Raw genomic sequence first — 17,122 nt, forward strand, 5'->3', positions numbered from 1 at the left:
GGGGCCCACATATTTAAACAAATATAAACATTTCTTTTCAAAGTTGATGGGCCACGAGACCTTGCAGCCCAGGGCCTATGGGTGTATGTAAAACATATTAAATGTAAACAAATGTAACATTAAGGCAAGATTTTCTGTACAGCTGCTTTGAAACATACATATTGTGAAAAGAGCTGTTTAAATGAAATTAACTTGACATAACTCGACCATGACACAGTCTGGTCTCTAAACAACCCGAGAGGGCTGTTCATCATTCTGAATGTATTACAAAAAAATATGTATATCATTTATAGTCATTATTTTACATTCATTGAATCATACATTCATTCATTCAATCATGACAGGTAATGGTTGGGTAAAGTATGGCGTGTTCAAGACGAATGCTGTATGTTTCAAGGCCTACACATAATCCATACAGAATCTGGTAAGATTTAAAGTTTTCCATTTCTGCACAAATCTTCTGGAATCTGGATAGATGTGAAGATTAACAATTAGATAGAAAACTGAGACTTGATGAAAAATGTATTTACTCAAATACTATATTCATAAGAGAAAATTATATATAATAATATATAATAAACTAAAATGTTATAATGAATTCAAACAGTATTTTGTTCATATACTGAAAGGGAATAGCAAATCTATCTTATACTGAATGATTTTTCTTTTTTTCCGGTGTCCATTACAATTTCAAAATAAAATTTGTGCTCATGAAATTTTGCTGTTTGAAGAAAAACATTTCTTATGATAACTTCACACAAAGTGATAGTTCACACAAACAATTACTCACCCTCATGCCATCCCAGATGTTTACGACTTTCTTTCTTCTGCAGAACACAAATTAAGATTTTTAAAAGAATGTCTCAGCTCTGTAGGTCCATACAATGCAAGTGAATGGTGGCCAGAACTTTGAATCTTCAAAATCACATAAAGCTAGCATAAAAATAATTCACATGACTCCAGTGGTTAAATCCAAAGCTCCAAAAAGCACATAAAGGCAGCATAAAATTAATCCATCCAAAAGTAATCAAGCTTGAAATCACGATCGCCAAGAAGACTGCTGATGTCAAGATTTATAGTAAAATTAGTTCTATTTTGGTCTGTTCTCACCCAAAACCTATTTGATTGCTTCAGAAGACTTGGATTAAACCACTAGAGTTGTATGGATTGCTTTCATGCTGCCTTTTTGTGCTTTTAGAGCTTCAAAGATTTGGTCATCATTCACTTGCATTGTATGGACCTACAGAGCTGAGAAATTCTTCTAAATATCTTTGTTTCTGTTCTGCAAAGGAAAGAAAGTCATACACATCTATGATGGCATGAGAGTTAGTAAATGATGAGAGATTTCTTTTATTTTTGGGTGCACTATCCCTTTAAAAATAATATGAGATGTTCTGTACTACCGTATGGAACTTGCACATTAACGGTAATAACTGTATCATATATTAATACTGTATATATCATGGCACCAGAGGGCGTCGACTTTAAATCATGACTTTTAGGCTGTGTTCTGTTTACCCACAATTCCGCACACCGGAAACAGAATCGCTGTGGAAGAGACGCTTGGGAAAATGAACTCCTGAATAGCTGTCAAGATTAACACAGAAAAACGTCTAAAAGACACACACGAAACTGTGACTACATACGCGAAATCATCGACACGTATAATAAGGTATTATTCTGTGTTTGTTCTTATTTCTCCTGTATACGTGCTGTGATCGTCGAATTGATTTAATGCTGTCCGTCTGCTGTTTTTATCTCATAGCCGTGCTAACGTTAGCTTAGCGCTAGCATGTCCAGTGTTTCTCTATGGGATTTGCAAGCTAACTGAAGCTCATGCTAAAGCTATCGTTAGCATTCTTGCTTTGCTTCAGTGCACAGTTGCGAGAGGTTTGTCGTCGCACTTTGCCAAATACAACGGTAATGTTATGTTGCTTGCATTGCTTTAGTGTCGTGGTGCATTCATGAATTATTCAGCATTAATGTGGCGTTTACTTTGTTCATTGTGTGTACTGTCGAGGGCACATGTTAAAGGGGTGGTTTTCTCGAACTCTTGATGTTTAGCTTTTAGCCTGTTTGGTTCGCTGATGCCATTTTGTTTTCATTCTCTGTCACGGATTTGAGCTCATATTTCAGCAGAAACGCGAAAGATCACTGATTATCTGAGATTTTAAGATGCTGTTTCAGCGACTAATGGAAATCAGCGAGTGTTTTCATGTAATAAACAGTTTAATATGCAGTCTAGCGGCGTACATATCAACGGATCCTATCTGTCCTTACAAAAAGTACTGTGGCAGTACCATGGCACAGTAATGCTTTAAGATGGAAAAACAATGCAGTTTTCTTATGATAAATATACCGTACTGAATGATTACCGTATTCATGCAGAATGTTATTTACATGGTGCTTAAAGTAATACTCTGGCACTACCACAGTACAATGTCTGTCGAACTTAACTATCTATCTAATACACTTTCCTGTCTGTCTATCTGTCTGTCTTGTCTGTCTATCTATCTAATACTCTTTCCTATCTATCTATCTATCTATCTATCTATCTATCTAATAAGCATAATAATAAAGCCAGGTTACCTGCCTATTACACCACCTTAGTTATTGGTATTGGCAAAATTCACAATCAGTCAAACTGTAGTACTATGGCTAAAAACATGTTACCACGCATGCTACATGTCAAAAGTCATGCCATTACCATGGTACTGCCATCTCGGTCTGTCTGTATGTTTATGCATGTATAAGAGAGTGTTGACTAATATTTGTGACTCTTGTGTACAGTTGGATCTGACATCTTGGCCATAGTGAATCTGAGCAGTGATGGAGGGTCAGGATAATGCAGATCAAGGTGGCAGTGATCAGTCTGAAATACAGCGCACGAGACAGCTGGATCGTCTGGCCAGAGAGGAGGCCTTCTACCAGTTTGTCAACAATCTGAGTGAGGAGGACTACAGACTCATGAGAGACAACAATCTGCTTGGCACCCCCGGTAAAACCTTTTTTTTATATATACACTGGCGGCCAAAATTTGGAATAATGTACAGATTTTGCTGTTTCGGAAGGAAATTGGTACTTTTATTCGCTAAAGTGGCATTCAACTGATCTCAAACTATAGTCAGGACATTAGTGATGTAAAAAACAGCACCATCACTATTTGAAAAAAGTCATTTTTGATCAAATCTAGACAGACCCCATTTCCAGCAGCCATCACTCCAACACCTTATCCTTGAGTAATCATGCTAAATTGCTAATTTGGTACTAGAAAATCACTTGCCATTATATCAAACACAGTTGAAAGCTATTTGGTTTGTTAAATGAAGCTTAACATTGTCTTTGTGATTGTTTTTGAGTTGCCATAGTATGCAATAGACTGGCATGTCTTAAGGTCAATATTAGGTCAAAAATGGCAAAAAAGAAACAGCTTTCTCTAGAAACTCATCAGTCAATCATTGTTTTGAGGAATGAAGCCTATGCAATGCTTGAAATTGCCCAAAAACTGAAGATTTCATACAAAGGTGTACACTACAGTCTTCAAAGACAAAGGACAACTGGCTCTAACAAGGACAGAAAGAGATGTGGAAGACCAGATGTACAACTAAACAAGAGGATAAGTACATCAGAGTCTCTAGTTTGAGAAACAAACGCCTCACATGTCCTCAGCTGACAGCTTCATTGAATTCTACCCGCTCAACACCAGTTTCATGTACAACAGTAAAGAGAAGACTCAGGGGTGCAGGCCTTATGGGAAGAATTGCAAAGAAAAAGCCACTTTTGAAACAGAAAAACAAAAAGAAAAGGTTAGAGTGGGCAAAGAAACACAGACATTGGACAACAGATCATTGGAAAAGAGTGTTATGGATCTTAACTCCATTGAGCTTTTGTGTGATCAGCTAGACTGTAAGGTGCGTGAGAAGTGCCCGACAAGACAGCCACATCTATGTCAAGTGCTACAGGAAGTGTGGGGTGAAATGTCACCTGAGTATCTGGACAAACTGACAGCTAGAATGTCAAGGATCTGCAAAGCTGTCATTGCTGCACGTGGAGGATTTTTGATGAGAACTCTTTGAAGTAGTTTAAGAAGTTCTGAACATTGTTTTCAAATTGTAATAGTAATTTGTCACGTTATTAATGTCCTGACTATACAATGTGATCAGTTGAATGCCACTTTGATTACTAGAAGTACCAATTTCTTTCCATAATAGCAAAATCTGTACATTATTCCAAACTTTTGGCCACCAGTGTATATATTAACATTATGCTGCGAGACTAATGGCAAAAGTGTTCATCACAGGGTTTTTTTCCAGTGTAAATTATATTGAATTTTTGTTTAGCATGTGAGCAATGAATAATGGAAGAACGTTAAAAGAGCACTTCACTTCAGTGACAAACTGTTTTAATTTTCTCACTGTCGTCTTACATTAATAAGCCTAAAAGGACTATGTTTGTAGTAGATGTTGGGTTTCAGTCAACATCAAGAAACATGACTTCTTTGCTCTGTACAACTGCTATAAGGAGGCTTATTAGAGCAAAATTATGTTCAGGCTGGCATGTGATGTTTTGGTCACTGACTTAATTCCCAGTGCATTGGAAATCAGCTGTTAGATTTCAGCCTTTCTGTAGCTTTAAATATTCCTTAAGGGAATGTTCTGGGTTTAGTAGAAGGAATGCTCAATCAAAAGCATTTGTGGCATAATGTTGATTGCCACAGAAAGTAATTTAGAAGCAAAAATCAACGTTACTTACAGGACAGTAAGGCACTTACAGTGGGAGTGAATGGGGCCAGTCTATAAATGTTAAACAATATCCGTTTTAACATGAATGTAGTGATAAAATCGCTTGCTAACCTTTTTTGTGTAAAATGATATCCTGTAGTATAACTTGCCGGTAAGGCCTGTGAGGGATTTTAGCACACTACAATCATGTAGAACAGAGATTTTATTAAACAAAAATCATGTTAATATGTATAATGTGTATGTCTTGTGGCTTTTCTTTTAAAAAAGCATGTGTTTTAACAATTATGGACTGGCCCCTTCACTTTCAGTGTAAGTGCCTTATTGTAACTGCATTTTTATGTATATATAATATATATATATATATATATATATATATATATATATATATATATATATATATATATATATGTATAATCAATGGATGAGTCCAAATAAAAAACCTTTTTGGTAATCAGTATTATGCTACAAATGCTTTTGACTGAACTTGTACTGAGCCTGGAACATTCCTGTAAGTTTAACTGAAAGTTTAGTCATATCGTCTTAGCATAAGCAATACGTTTTTTCAGTTTACTGAGTAATGTCTGAGCTGACATTGTGTATTACCACTGGTTGGACACTAAGTGGTACTATGGGGTAATTTTCATTAAGCAATAGCCTACACAATAATGCAAGGCAGCTTGATTTCAAACTTACCATTTTTATTTATTTATTTTAACTAAAAATTGTAATGAAACTGAAAAAAAAATTAAATGCAATTTAAATGTGTGTTGTTCAATGTTTTGAAAGATGGCTTTTCAACAGCTGTGAAGGGCAACATCTCTTTCGCAATAAACCAACTTCATCTGTGCATTCTCTCCATCATGGGCTACCCGTTGGTTATTTCATTGTCGGGTATTTTGTTGTCCAGGCAAATACATCACTTATTGTGGGTTGTTGCGGGTTTAATGTTGGTGTTTTATCACCTTTCATCCCAGGACCCAGTTTAGCTGCTTCGGAAGGGTAATTGAATGTGTGAATAAATTTGTTTTGTTCCCTCCTAGGGCTGGGCGATATGCAAGAAATATGTTCACGATATTTTTATTTAAATATATATCACAATATCCAATTACATCATCACCCCCCCCACCCCCCATTTACCGTCACGCAAGTATCCGTCTATGACAACAGGTGGAAAATTACTAATACATATTAGGATCTAAAAACAATTCTAAATGTAAACATAATTATAATGATAATAATCACTGAAATATATATCATGGTTCGAGGTGAACGTGTTTTTGTATTATTTTATGATTTAATCACAGATGTATAGGCTATATATAAAGTGACCCTGCAGAGTTGCGTTCACAACGAACTGCTCTGTGGAAATAAAGCAAACTGAACTCAGAGCACCTCCTGAGCTGAGATGGTCTGAGGTCATTTACAGCATTCTCATAGTCGATACTATTCTTGCAAAACATTTTCAGAAGACTGAAACAAAGAAAGAGTGAGAACCCTTTACATACGCGTGTTCCACGTGACTGCACTTGAATAATTTTCAATATTTAGCCTGTGTTCTACATCTAGACGATCTGATGCGTGTCGCTGAAAACGCAAGCAGTTTGGTTTTCTCAGACTGTATGAAGTTGCTAATGTTAGCTGCCTTGCTAACGATTAAGCTACTCCGGTCACCGCGGTCCGAGACTTCATGACGATGGTTGCACCCTCTCATCGTCTCTAGTGAGCAGCATGACAAAACAACACTGCTGTGTACACCAGCTCTGATCTTTCTGTGCTGTATCTTGAATATTATTCTCTAGAACCGAACACGCTTCATTTATGCTATTTAGGCAAGCATTGCCTCTTTTTCCCGCATGCGAGTAGACATGAGGCGCCGCATAAGTTAACTTGGTTCCAAAGCACCTTTAGACTATAATGTTTTTTCCTTCTTAATTTAACTTTATTAATCAGCATGTTACGAGCCTTTAAAAATAAACAAATAGATTTCTGTTCTAATTTTGGGGATATTAATCAGATGTCATCATCTCTGACATGGATGACAAGGAAAGATATTAAAATTACTAGTTGGTAGCCTAGTCTTTCTCACTTCAATGAAAATACAAAAAATGGTCCGTTCAGACTTTTACAATTCCAAAATTTTCTCTCAGGGCAGGGATACCCCTGAACACCCATACAGTATCATTCCTCAGTCACAAGGGCTTCTATGCCCCCATACTTGGGTATCTGAATGTAAAGAAATATAAAAATATATAATTTGAATGTAAACATTATATGCTGTCATTTATGCTTCAAAACGAACAGATGATATTTTAACATTCATGTCCAACTGCACTCGATTGATAAACTCTATAAAATATTTTAATATTTTGGTAGAAGATCCCTCAAACCCCACTGCTTTGACAGTCTCTGGGCCCCCAATGCAGTTTTGTAGAGACTTTTGACTGTTTAGGGGTTTTTTTCTTTTTTCTGCCAATTTGGAAATGAAAAATACATTTGCAAATGTGAATGTATATCATGATAAATATCGATATTGAACAAAATGAAAACAAATATGGTGATAATATTTTTGGCCATTTCGCCCAGCCCTATACTTCAAAGTGCCGCTTGTTAACTGTTGGACGTCAAATCCTCTGCTGTGATCATTGCTCCTGTTGCAATTCATATTCCACAGGTTTATTTATGAGGTGTTTGGAGAGTGTTTTTCAGGTGTCATTTTGCTGATTCTGTCTGACATTGCTTTAATAAATAGTTTAGCAGTAAAAAGGCTCACCAAACTGTTGGATGCCACGAACTACATGTTGCACCCCCTTAGTATTTATAATCTAACAGCTGTGCACCTCTGAATGTGTAGCGAGGATGTGACTTCAAGCTTTCCAGTTACATTGAAGTGAGTCATTCTGCGGCAGGGATGCGCATAAGCGGTTTTGTGCCGCTCTTTTTTTGGAGCTTTTCGTGTTTCTTTCTTTTCTTGTTTTGTAGGATAAGTGGTTATAGTTATTTAACCTCTTATTGGTTTAATAATATTGCTGAATATCCGTTAGTTCATGTACATAGGGAATAACAGGTAGATAATCAAATATGATGCATAATATTAAAAGAATATAAAAGAATACCCTGGCTCTCCCTTTTTTTATTATTTTTGCAATTAATGCTTTATATTACACTTGCAATAAATGTAGCAGCGTGGTTCTTCAATTCATTTTTGTACAGTAAAATATAGCATGTAAAGTGTCTTTTTCAGGGATTTTACGACGAGCTTATTGCAAACAAATTGACGAACCTCGCTGCTATTTTTAATGCCATGAGAATATAACAGGCACAGTGATGTACATATTAAATAATGTACATTAAGACAAAAAAAACCATAAGCAGACTTTCAAAAACAGACCGGGTTTATGTTTGTAGTACAAAGGCTTCATGAACTGCAACCATTTATTTTTAAGAATAAAATTTTCGGGGGTGTATCAGCTGCACATCCAAATGCCATTTGCCAGTTGATTAGCGCCACCAACTCGCTGCATTGAGCAGCTGCAGCGACCCTGGGAAAATGACAAAAAGCTTTTATCTCATTGGTCAGTCAGTTTTCATCGCAGTCCGAAGAAAAATAAATAATCGGAACACTCTCCTTAAAACAAAAAACCTTCGGATTGTCGGCAGACGATTTGTCGGACAAGATGTGAATTGCGCCATCAGAATCCGTTGTTAACGTACAAAAGCTCATTCGGAATGACCATTCATACCGAAAAAATGGACTTGGTGTGAACAGGTCTTTACCTGTAACACGATTGGGTAACATGGACATAATGCAACCTTATACATGGGTTTCTTGATATAATTGATTAGTCAACTAATAGCTCTGACAATGCACCGACTGGTCAATTAGTAGTTTTAGATTGGAAGTTTTGCACATCCCTACCTTTAACCTGCAAATTCTGTATTACAGGGTGAAACGGTTGTTAATACAGACACAACTGTTCTTCAATAGAAGTTTCTTTCTGAGAAAAAGGAGTTAACTCTAAATAAGCTAAGCTAAATATATCAGAATATCAAATCTCAATATTTACAGAATCACAATGCTTTAAAAATCGCAATGCATATTGAATCGCCAAGTAGATATTGTACCTTTGACTTGTGTGCTATAATTTCCAAGTCTTACAGTCTGAAGCCATTTAACAGCTTTTTGTTTGGTACAGACTGATATTTAGGTAATGAATTTAAAAATCGTGCTCTTCATTGAAACTCTCAAATCTTTTTTTTCACTTGTACATATGCAAACGCCTCAAGTTGTGTCATGCCAAGTTTTTGACATCAGTGATCCCAATCATCATTGGTTGTCACTTGTGTTATGATGGTGCAACAATTTGTTTTAAATTGATTGCAAAAATTAATGATATTTGAGAGCTGCATGCATCTCTATTTAAATCTCCAGATCATTGAACCATCCATTTGATGATCGGGAAATTGGGCACTATTGCCCTCTTTTTTTAGGTCTTTTTATAAGCGCACACATTCCGATTTAGTTTAACATTTTATTCTTTAAAGAGGCACAATCCACAAACTCTTGAAGACTCCCAATCCATTTCTGTCCCAGGACAGTGGAAAGGAATGCTATTTTGGAGCACCTTTTAACCGTGCACCCTGCCAGGAGATGGCATTGAATGGACATTTCTTGTCCTGGTAAGTCTGGTGGTTTTGAGTACTGTCCTGTTGCTGTTTTACAAGAAGTCTCTCTGGACAGCTACTGTATAAAGAATAGATGATAACTGATTTAAGCCTAGTTTTTTTTAAACTTTGTAAGTTAAATTTGAAGGTGAAATTCTGCATATCCGACTGTCAAAAGAAATTATACTATTGAGAAAAACATCAGTTATTTAAAACAAATGCATTTGAAACATAGGTGTTGTAAACTGCTTTACATTTTGTTAATTGTTTCATTGTAACATTCTACAAATAAGAAATGCATAAAAAGGCAGGAAAATTAAGGTGTTCTGTGCTAAAGAAGCATGTGAAGTGTATTAGATAAAAAGTGTGTTAGACATTTTCAAAAATTATTTTATTTTTTAATGAGCTTTGGACTACCGGCGTTATTCTGGAAATATTGTACTTTCATTTTTATATGCAGCATGATATGGTGCTATAATCCTTCCTGATTACTTTTCCTGACGGTCAACTTTTTCCTGTTATTTTCCAAATCTGTGGTGTTGTCAGCCTGCATCATTTTAAATTGATTCATGGTATGAACGGCAGACATCAACCGTTTCCAAAGTCGGAAATGCAGCATTTTGCTACATAAAAGTTTTAATTTTAAATGTGTAATTTTTTTTTTAAAGCAGTATTCGATTAATCAGGTTGTTTTCTGTGTTGTGTAAGCTATGTAATTCTTAATAAAAAATATTTTATCTTGTTGATTCTTTATTTAAACCCCTGTCCCCCTTAGAGAACGTCCCACTGGAGAAACATGGAAAGTGTTGTCTGTAATTGACCACAGAACTCAATGCATTTATAAAAATCAGCTTGATATTACACAAGTTTGCACATTCCAGCAAAGTCTTTAATACCCTTTCTTTGGCATTTGGTGTAAACACATTTCTAAACTTTATATTTCTTTGTCAGGTGAGATTACATTAGAAGAACTGTCAAGTCGTCTTCGGCAAATCAAGGATGGTCCTGAGACGCCCAGCAATGGCACCACTGAGGACAGAAGTGAAGGTCCTAGTGGTAAGATGACTATTTTTTCTTGTTTGTATATTGACCATATCATCCAGATGTTATCTTTGTTATAGAGCTGTTTAGCTACCTCCAGGCCAGCCTGGAAGGCTAATTTGCATTGGCATTCCATGGGAATTTCATATGGATTTTTAAGATGCTAGTTTTGGATTTGTTAGTAGTGTTGGGATTTTAAAAAAAGAACCTAAAGATGCTGTAAGTGATTTTTTTTATTTATTAAATTACATGCAGAAAATGTCCTTGTTACCTGACTGATATCATTGAAATAGGTGCCATGAAATATTACACACGTCTCTGTAACAGCCCTAGGCATGGTAAACAGCGGCAAAAAAGATGTCAGAATCAGAATACTTTCTGCCTGTCAAACATTTCCGAAGCATCACAGGGCAGCCGAAATATGCTTGTGTAAGTGCCGGTATGGTGTCCTGCTCCCGTGAAACGCTCATGGTTGGACCACAAAACGCTCAGGGGGATGCTTCTCCCTCCATCTGCCTCAATACAACGGTCTCCAAGTGTGTCTGTGTGTTTGTCTTTGGTTGTGTGTGTGCAGGGTTTTGTTAAGAGGGGTTAACCAACAGCTAAGTCTGGTGGAAGTTCCAGAACGGCTGAAAATCACCTACAGCACCGTTAACCTTAATGGTTCCAATAACAATTCTTCTTGAACTTTTGTTGAAGACATATTTGGAAATAGAAAAATGCTGTTCTTGTGATTTTACTGCCCTCAGCAGTCTGTTGCCAAATTATGAGATAATTTCAGGTCTCAAAAGAGCATATATAACAATTCAGTAATAAACTTAATGCAATTTATGTAAAAAGTTTGTTTACACAAACTTTTTACTGGCATAAATGCATAATCCAGTAATTGCTATCCTATCAAACTAGAAGAGTGAAGACATATTTCGTTTATTCATTGATTCTTTTATAAATTCCACTGATTACAACAAAACTAATGTGTGTCTTTAACTACTTATTGTCATATGAACCAGCTGGGAACCAAAAGTCATGGAAATCAGACGGTTGTAACAGTTATTGATTCCTAACCCTTTTTAATGAGTAAAATAAGATCTGTGGTTTAAATTACCTGAAGAGACTTTATTTTGTTAAACATAAATTACTTCGACATAAATTACACACAGTCATACCTCTAAAGTTAATTTAGAAGTAACTATGTTTTCTTTTAAAAAAAAAAGGAAGCGGGTTGCTAATTAAGAACTACAATGGTCTACCACCCCTAGTATCTAGTAAACAACCAAATTGGCCCGGTTGCTAGGGAGGGTAGAGTCACATGGGGTAACCTGCTCGTGGTTGCTATAATGTGTGGTTCTCGCTCTCGGTGGGGCGCGTGGTGAGTTGTGCGTGAATGCCGCGGAGAATAGCGTGGGCGTCCACACGCGCTACGTCTCCGTGGTAACGCGCACAACAAGCCACGTGATAAGATGCGCGTATTGACGGTCTCAGACGTGGAGGCAACTGAGATTCGTCTTTCGCCACCCGGATTGAGGCGAGTCACTATGCCACCACGAGGACTTAGAGCGCTTTGGGAATTGGGCATTTCAAATTGGGTAGAAAAAAAAACTACAATGGTTCTCCAATTTGTAAGGCTCGTGCTCTCACATGCTTGTTGTAGTTGTAGTCCTTATTTAGCAACTTGTTTGCAACAATTTAAAAAATCACAATGGCTTTTAAATTAACATTTGAGGCATGACTGTAATTTGTTGTAGAACAAAACTTGAAAGTCTCGTCAAGTAATTTTAACCACAGACCTTAAAATGCACATAAATACTACTGTAAAAATCCCTACAAAATTCCTGAGGGAACCCATGGCTCGAAAATGCACATTTTCTTCCGGGATTTAGGACTATGACATGACCAGCTCTATTCTGTCCTGTTTCTTTATACCAGTTTTGTTGTTATTCACAGCAACAGAGTCGGAGGGCACTGAGGAAAACCCCAGTGGGGAGACCCTTTTGGACTGGCTTAATACAGTACGACAGACAGGTAATACAACAAGGAGTGGTAACCGGGGTAACCAGTCATGGCGGGCTGTAAGCCAAACTAATCCCAACAGCGGAGATTTCCGTTTCAGCTTGGAGATCAATGTCAATCGCAACCTAGCTGAACAGCAAACGCAGACAGAGAGACTGGAAGGTGGCCAGGAACAACCAGATGGCCCCATATCTGAGCCTGGGAGTCTAATGGACACGGCAGAGGTGGTTGAGGAACCAGTGGTGGATGAGTTGGCTGTTATAGTAGAGCCAGATCTGCAAGTTCCCAGCACCCCATCTTTAAACATGGAAGTTAGTGTGCAAAGTCCCCCAACTTTAGCTCCCCCAACTTCAGCTCCCCCAACTTCAGCTCCCGCAACTTCAGCTCCCGCAACTTCAGCTCCCGCAACTTCAGCTCCCGCAACTTCAGCTCCCGCAAATTCAGCTCCCCCAACTTCAGCTCCCCCAACTTCAGCTCCCCCAACTTCAGCTCCCGCAACTTCAGCTCCTGCAACTTCAGCTCCCGCAACTTCAGCTCCCCCAACCTTAGCTCCCCCAACCTTGCCATCAGTGGAGCAACCACGCAGGGGTCAAATAAGAGCTCGCAGCAGAAGCCCAGAGCAGCGACGGACGAGGGCTCGCACTACAAGAGGTCGTTCGCCTCTTAACCTTGAGAGATTGGATGGACTTCCTCCTACTCAGCATGGCCTACCTACTCGCAGTTCGGAGACCCTTTCTGAGCCCCAGGTGGAGGGCAGCTCAAGGACTCGGCAACTGTTTTTGTCCCGGCAGAGTACTGTAGAAGCTGATCCTCAAGAAATTGTAGCAGAAGTCCCCGAGGCACCACAGGAAAGAGAGGCACCTGCTGGAGAAGCAGGAGCTTCAGGTCGACGTCCTCCAACAATAATGCTGGACTTGCAGGTGCGTAGGGTACGTCCCGGAGAGTACCGCCAAAGAGACAGCATTGCGAACCGGACAAGGTCTCGATCACAGACTTCCAATAACACTTTATTATATGAGACTGAGCGTGGGGGCTTCCGCCGGACTTTCTCCCGTTCTGAACGGGCAGGAGTGAGGACATATGTCAGCACCATCCGCATTCCCATTCGCAGGATCTCGGATGCCGGACTTGGGGAAGCCACTTCTCTGGCTCTACAGTCCATGATTCGGCAGATCATGACTGGCTTTGGGGAACTTAGCTACTTTATGGACTCAGACTACTCCGACTCGAGCCGTGAAGACAACCCATCAGCAGACCTTGCGGATGCACTGGGCAATCCTGATGCTTCTACTGAAACTGCTTCTTCTGAAGCAGATTCCTTTATTCCTGGAGCTGGAAGCTCCAATCAGGATGGTTTGGAAGCACGGACAGAGGAGAGGGAAGCGGAAGGTGGAGTGCCCGGCACTGCAACTTCTCGGGAGAACCGAGCCAGACCACGTGCACCCATTAGCCTGGACGAGACCGGATCTCTGCCCTTTCTACGACTCGCACATTTCTTCTTGCTCAACGAGGATGATGATGACCAGCCCAGAGGCCTCACCAAAGAACAGATTGACAACCTCTCAACGCGAAACTTTGGCGAGAGCGATGCGCTCAAAACCTGCAGCGTCTGCATCACAGAGTATGCCGAAGGCAACAAGTTGCGGAAGTTGCCCTGTTCGCATGAGTACCATGTGCACTGTATTGACCGCTGGCTTTCAGAAAACTCAACCTGCCCCATCTGCCGCAGGGCGGTTCTTGTTTCCACCAACCGAGAGAGTGTTGTCTAGCCAAAATTGGTTCTGTGACACTCCATGTTTCTTGCCTCTCTTTCCTTCTTTTTACATTTAGTACCTAGTTATGTGAGGATATGCAGATTTTTCAGTACATCCTATATGAATCCATCAAGTTTTACCAGATTTGCTGGAGTTGGCCAAGAACAAGTTTGTTTTCAAACTACAAATGAGTGTATTTTGACATCTTGCTCTGAAATAAATTTTGATGCAAGACAAAACAGACTGCAAGACCATGCTGCAAGCCCTGATCATTCGCTTGTAAGATCAGCAGTCATTCAACAAAGTTATATAATGGGCAATGTTCATACATTTTCATAGTAAACAGATTGGATTTTGAAATGTAGTATTCCATATCAGATTCCATCAAAGATTGTTCAAATAAAACGTAACAATTTGATAACATTTCAGACCTGCAAGTTTAAAGAAGAGTGACTAGTAATCAAACGTAAACCACATCAAATGCAATTGAATTGGAAAATGGTCCCAACTTTTAAACAGTGCAGTAGTAATTTAAGCAATTCTTTTTGCTTCATACAGTGTTGGTTGTGTTTCAGTATGAAAGCATGATCTGTTTTGTACCAGTTCCCCCATTCTCATAAATTTCCATGTGAAGATAAGCGGTATGAAATTTCAAGCAGTAGTTCTGAATGAATTTATCATCCTGTAAAGAATTTAATAGGATGTGGTATTTTTGTGTGTTCTGTAATGCTGGTTTTTGAAACCATATGGTCAGACACTTTCCAAACACAAAAAAAGGCTGTAAATATGCTACACAGATGCATCAAGTTGTTTTTCCCCCGTCTTTCCAAAATATTACGATTATATCAGATGGCTGACTCAAACTAGTGTATTTCATATATCTCAAGAAATACGACACACTTGGCTACATATAGGCAATTTTGTGCAATGCTAATAGGGAAAATGTAAAGTTTTGACATTGACTTGTGTACGTTGTAGTCTGTAAATATTAACATTCAAAATGAAGACTTAAACTGAAGTTTTTCTAACAGTTCTGTACATGAAAAATAGCAACATTTAACTTTAATGCGGAGGAAATTATTTTTCTCATTATGTAATGGTTGGTTTATATGGGTTCTATGGTCTTTAGTCCAATGAGAGTAAAGAAATGCAGTGTTATTATTTAGAATCAATATATGAAATATCAGTTTTCATTGTTTCTGTGTTGACTTTGGAGCCTGATCCTAAACATAATATCCCCAACCATGAATTACATCAGCATTTCATATATTGTATAAGCAAGTGAACTGTTGTCAATGCATATTATCGCAAATCAGTTCTGAGGTCAATAGAATTTATTAATTTTGTCTCGATATTTATAGGTTATATTTTTGAGTAATTTTCATAGTCATTTTTGACTAGCATCCAATGTTTAAAAATGAATAAAATGATTTCCTCATCTGATCATTGCTTTGTGGCCTCACCAGTGTCTCGTCATGTTAAGTGCTGCTTTGGAATAATAATAATAAAAAAATAAAGTCATAGCTGTGTTCTCACAAAATTATGTTTAGCAATACCTCCCCCTTTTGAACAATTCAAGAGTATGCTGTGAAATGTTTATTACCCAACACTGGTTCTGCACATTCTTTGCAAGCATATATATATATACATACATACATACATACAGTACTGTGCAAAAGTCTTAGGCACATAAGATGCTTCACAAAAGCATTTGTCTTAAGATGGTTATTTATATCTTCAGCTTTAGTGTGTCAACAGGAAATATAAATGTTAGACTCCTAAACATTTCTTTTTGCAAATAGAATAGAATAGAAGAACAGGGAGCACTGCAACAGATGGCATGACCGCCACAGAGCCCCCCACTGAACATCGGGTCAGTCTGGGATTACAAGAAGAGACAGAAGCAATTGAGACAGCCGAAATAAATAGAAGAACTGTGGTGAATTATCCAAGAAGCTTGAAACATCCTATCTGCCAACAACCAAGAAAAACAATCCAGGTGTACCTAGAAGAATTGCAGTTTTGAAGGCAAAGGTGGTCACACCAAATATTGATTTAGCTTTTTTTGTATGATGTTAATTGATAAATGAAAACTATTTATGGCACTATTTTTGAAGACATCCTCACTATACAACATTTTTCACAAGTGCCTAAAACTTTTGCACAGTAGTGTGTGTATATATATATATATATATATATATATATATATATACATACATACAGTTGTGCTCAAATGTTTGCATACCCTGGCAGAAATTGTGAAATTTTGGCATTGATTTTGAAAATATGACTGATCATATAATATGATACGTCTTTTATTTAAGGATAGTGATCATATGAAGCCATTTATTATCACATAGTTGTTTGGCTCCTTTTTAAATACAAAGAAAAACCCACAGGTAACCTCAGGAGAAATACAGGCTGCTCTGGAAAAAGACGGTGTGGTTGCTCCCCATGAATCAGTATCTAGCCTGCTCAGTGCATCCACGTGAGAGCTAACAAACTCACTGACTATTTATACACAGACACTAATTGCAATTTAAAAAGCCACAGGTGTGGGAAATTAACCTTTAATTGCCATTTAAACCTGTGTGTGTCACCTTGTGTGTCTGTAACAAGGCCAAACATTCATGGGTATGTAAACTTTTGATCAGGGCCATTTGGGTGATTTCTGTTATCATTATGATTTAAAAAGGAGCCAAACCACTATGTGATGATAAATGGCTTCATATGATCACTATCCTTAAAATACTTGTTTTTTTTTTAATTTTTTTTTTTTTTTTGCATGATCAGTCCTATTTTCAAAATCAATGCCAAAATGTCATAATTTCTGCCAGGGTATACAAACTTCTGAGCACAACTGTATATGTGTGTGTGTGTATATATATATATATATATTTTATTTTATTTTAT

The 17,122-nt window shown here is 37.8% G+C and overlaps 1 protein-coding gene across 2 annotated transcripts; it reads left to right on the forward strand.

Annotated features, from left to right (window-relative positions):
* The first annotated feature begins 1,532 nt into the window (after positions 1–1,532).
* LOC127417949 (E3 ubiquitin-protein ligase RLIM-like) lies at positions 1,533–15,652 on the forward strand. Of its 2 annotated transcripts, XM_051658237.1 has the most exons (5): positions 1,533–1,672; positions 2,791–2,998; positions 10,356–10,460; positions 12,390–12,779; positions 12,810–15,652. In XM_051658237.1, the coding sequence occupies exons 2-5, from the start codon at positions 2,830–2,832 to the stop codon at positions 14,222–14,224; spliced, it is 2,079 nt and encodes a 692-aa protein (XP_051514197.1). In that variant the 5' UTR covers positions 1,533–1,672; positions 2,791–2,829; the 3' UTR covers positions 14,225–15,652. The 2 variants fall into 2 exon arrangements, with proteins under 2 accessions (XP_051514197.1, XP_051514196.1); XM_051658236.1 differs by having other exon boundaries at positions 12,390–15,652.
* Positions 15,653–17,122: the final 1,470 nt, after the last annotated feature.

The sequence above is a fragment of the Myxocyprinus asiaticus genome, chromosome 27, assembly GCF_019703515.2.
Source record: "Myxocyprinus asiaticus isolate MX2 ecotype Aquarium Trade chromosome 27, UBuf_Myxa_2, whole genome shotgun sequence".
In the NCBI taxonomy this organism is placed as follows: domain Eukaryota; kingdom Metazoa; phylum Chordata; class Actinopteri; order Cypriniformes; family Catostomidae; genus Myxocyprinus; species Myxocyprinus asiaticus.

Bases quoted from the DNA above. Each gene is read 5' to 3' on its own strand.
- LOC127417949 (XM_051658236.1), top strand. From the start codon at position 2,830: ATGGAGGGTCAGGATAATGCAGATCAAGGTGGCAGTGATCAGTCTGAA. The intron at 2,999-10,355 runs GTAAAACCTTTT...TTTCTTTGTCAG, and splicing joins CAATCTGCTTGGCACCCCCG to GTGAGATTACATTAGAAGAA. The intron at 10,461-12,389 runs GTAAGATGACTA...TGTTATTCACAG, and splicing joins CAGAAGTGAAGGTCCTAGTG to CAACAGAGTCGGAGGGCACT.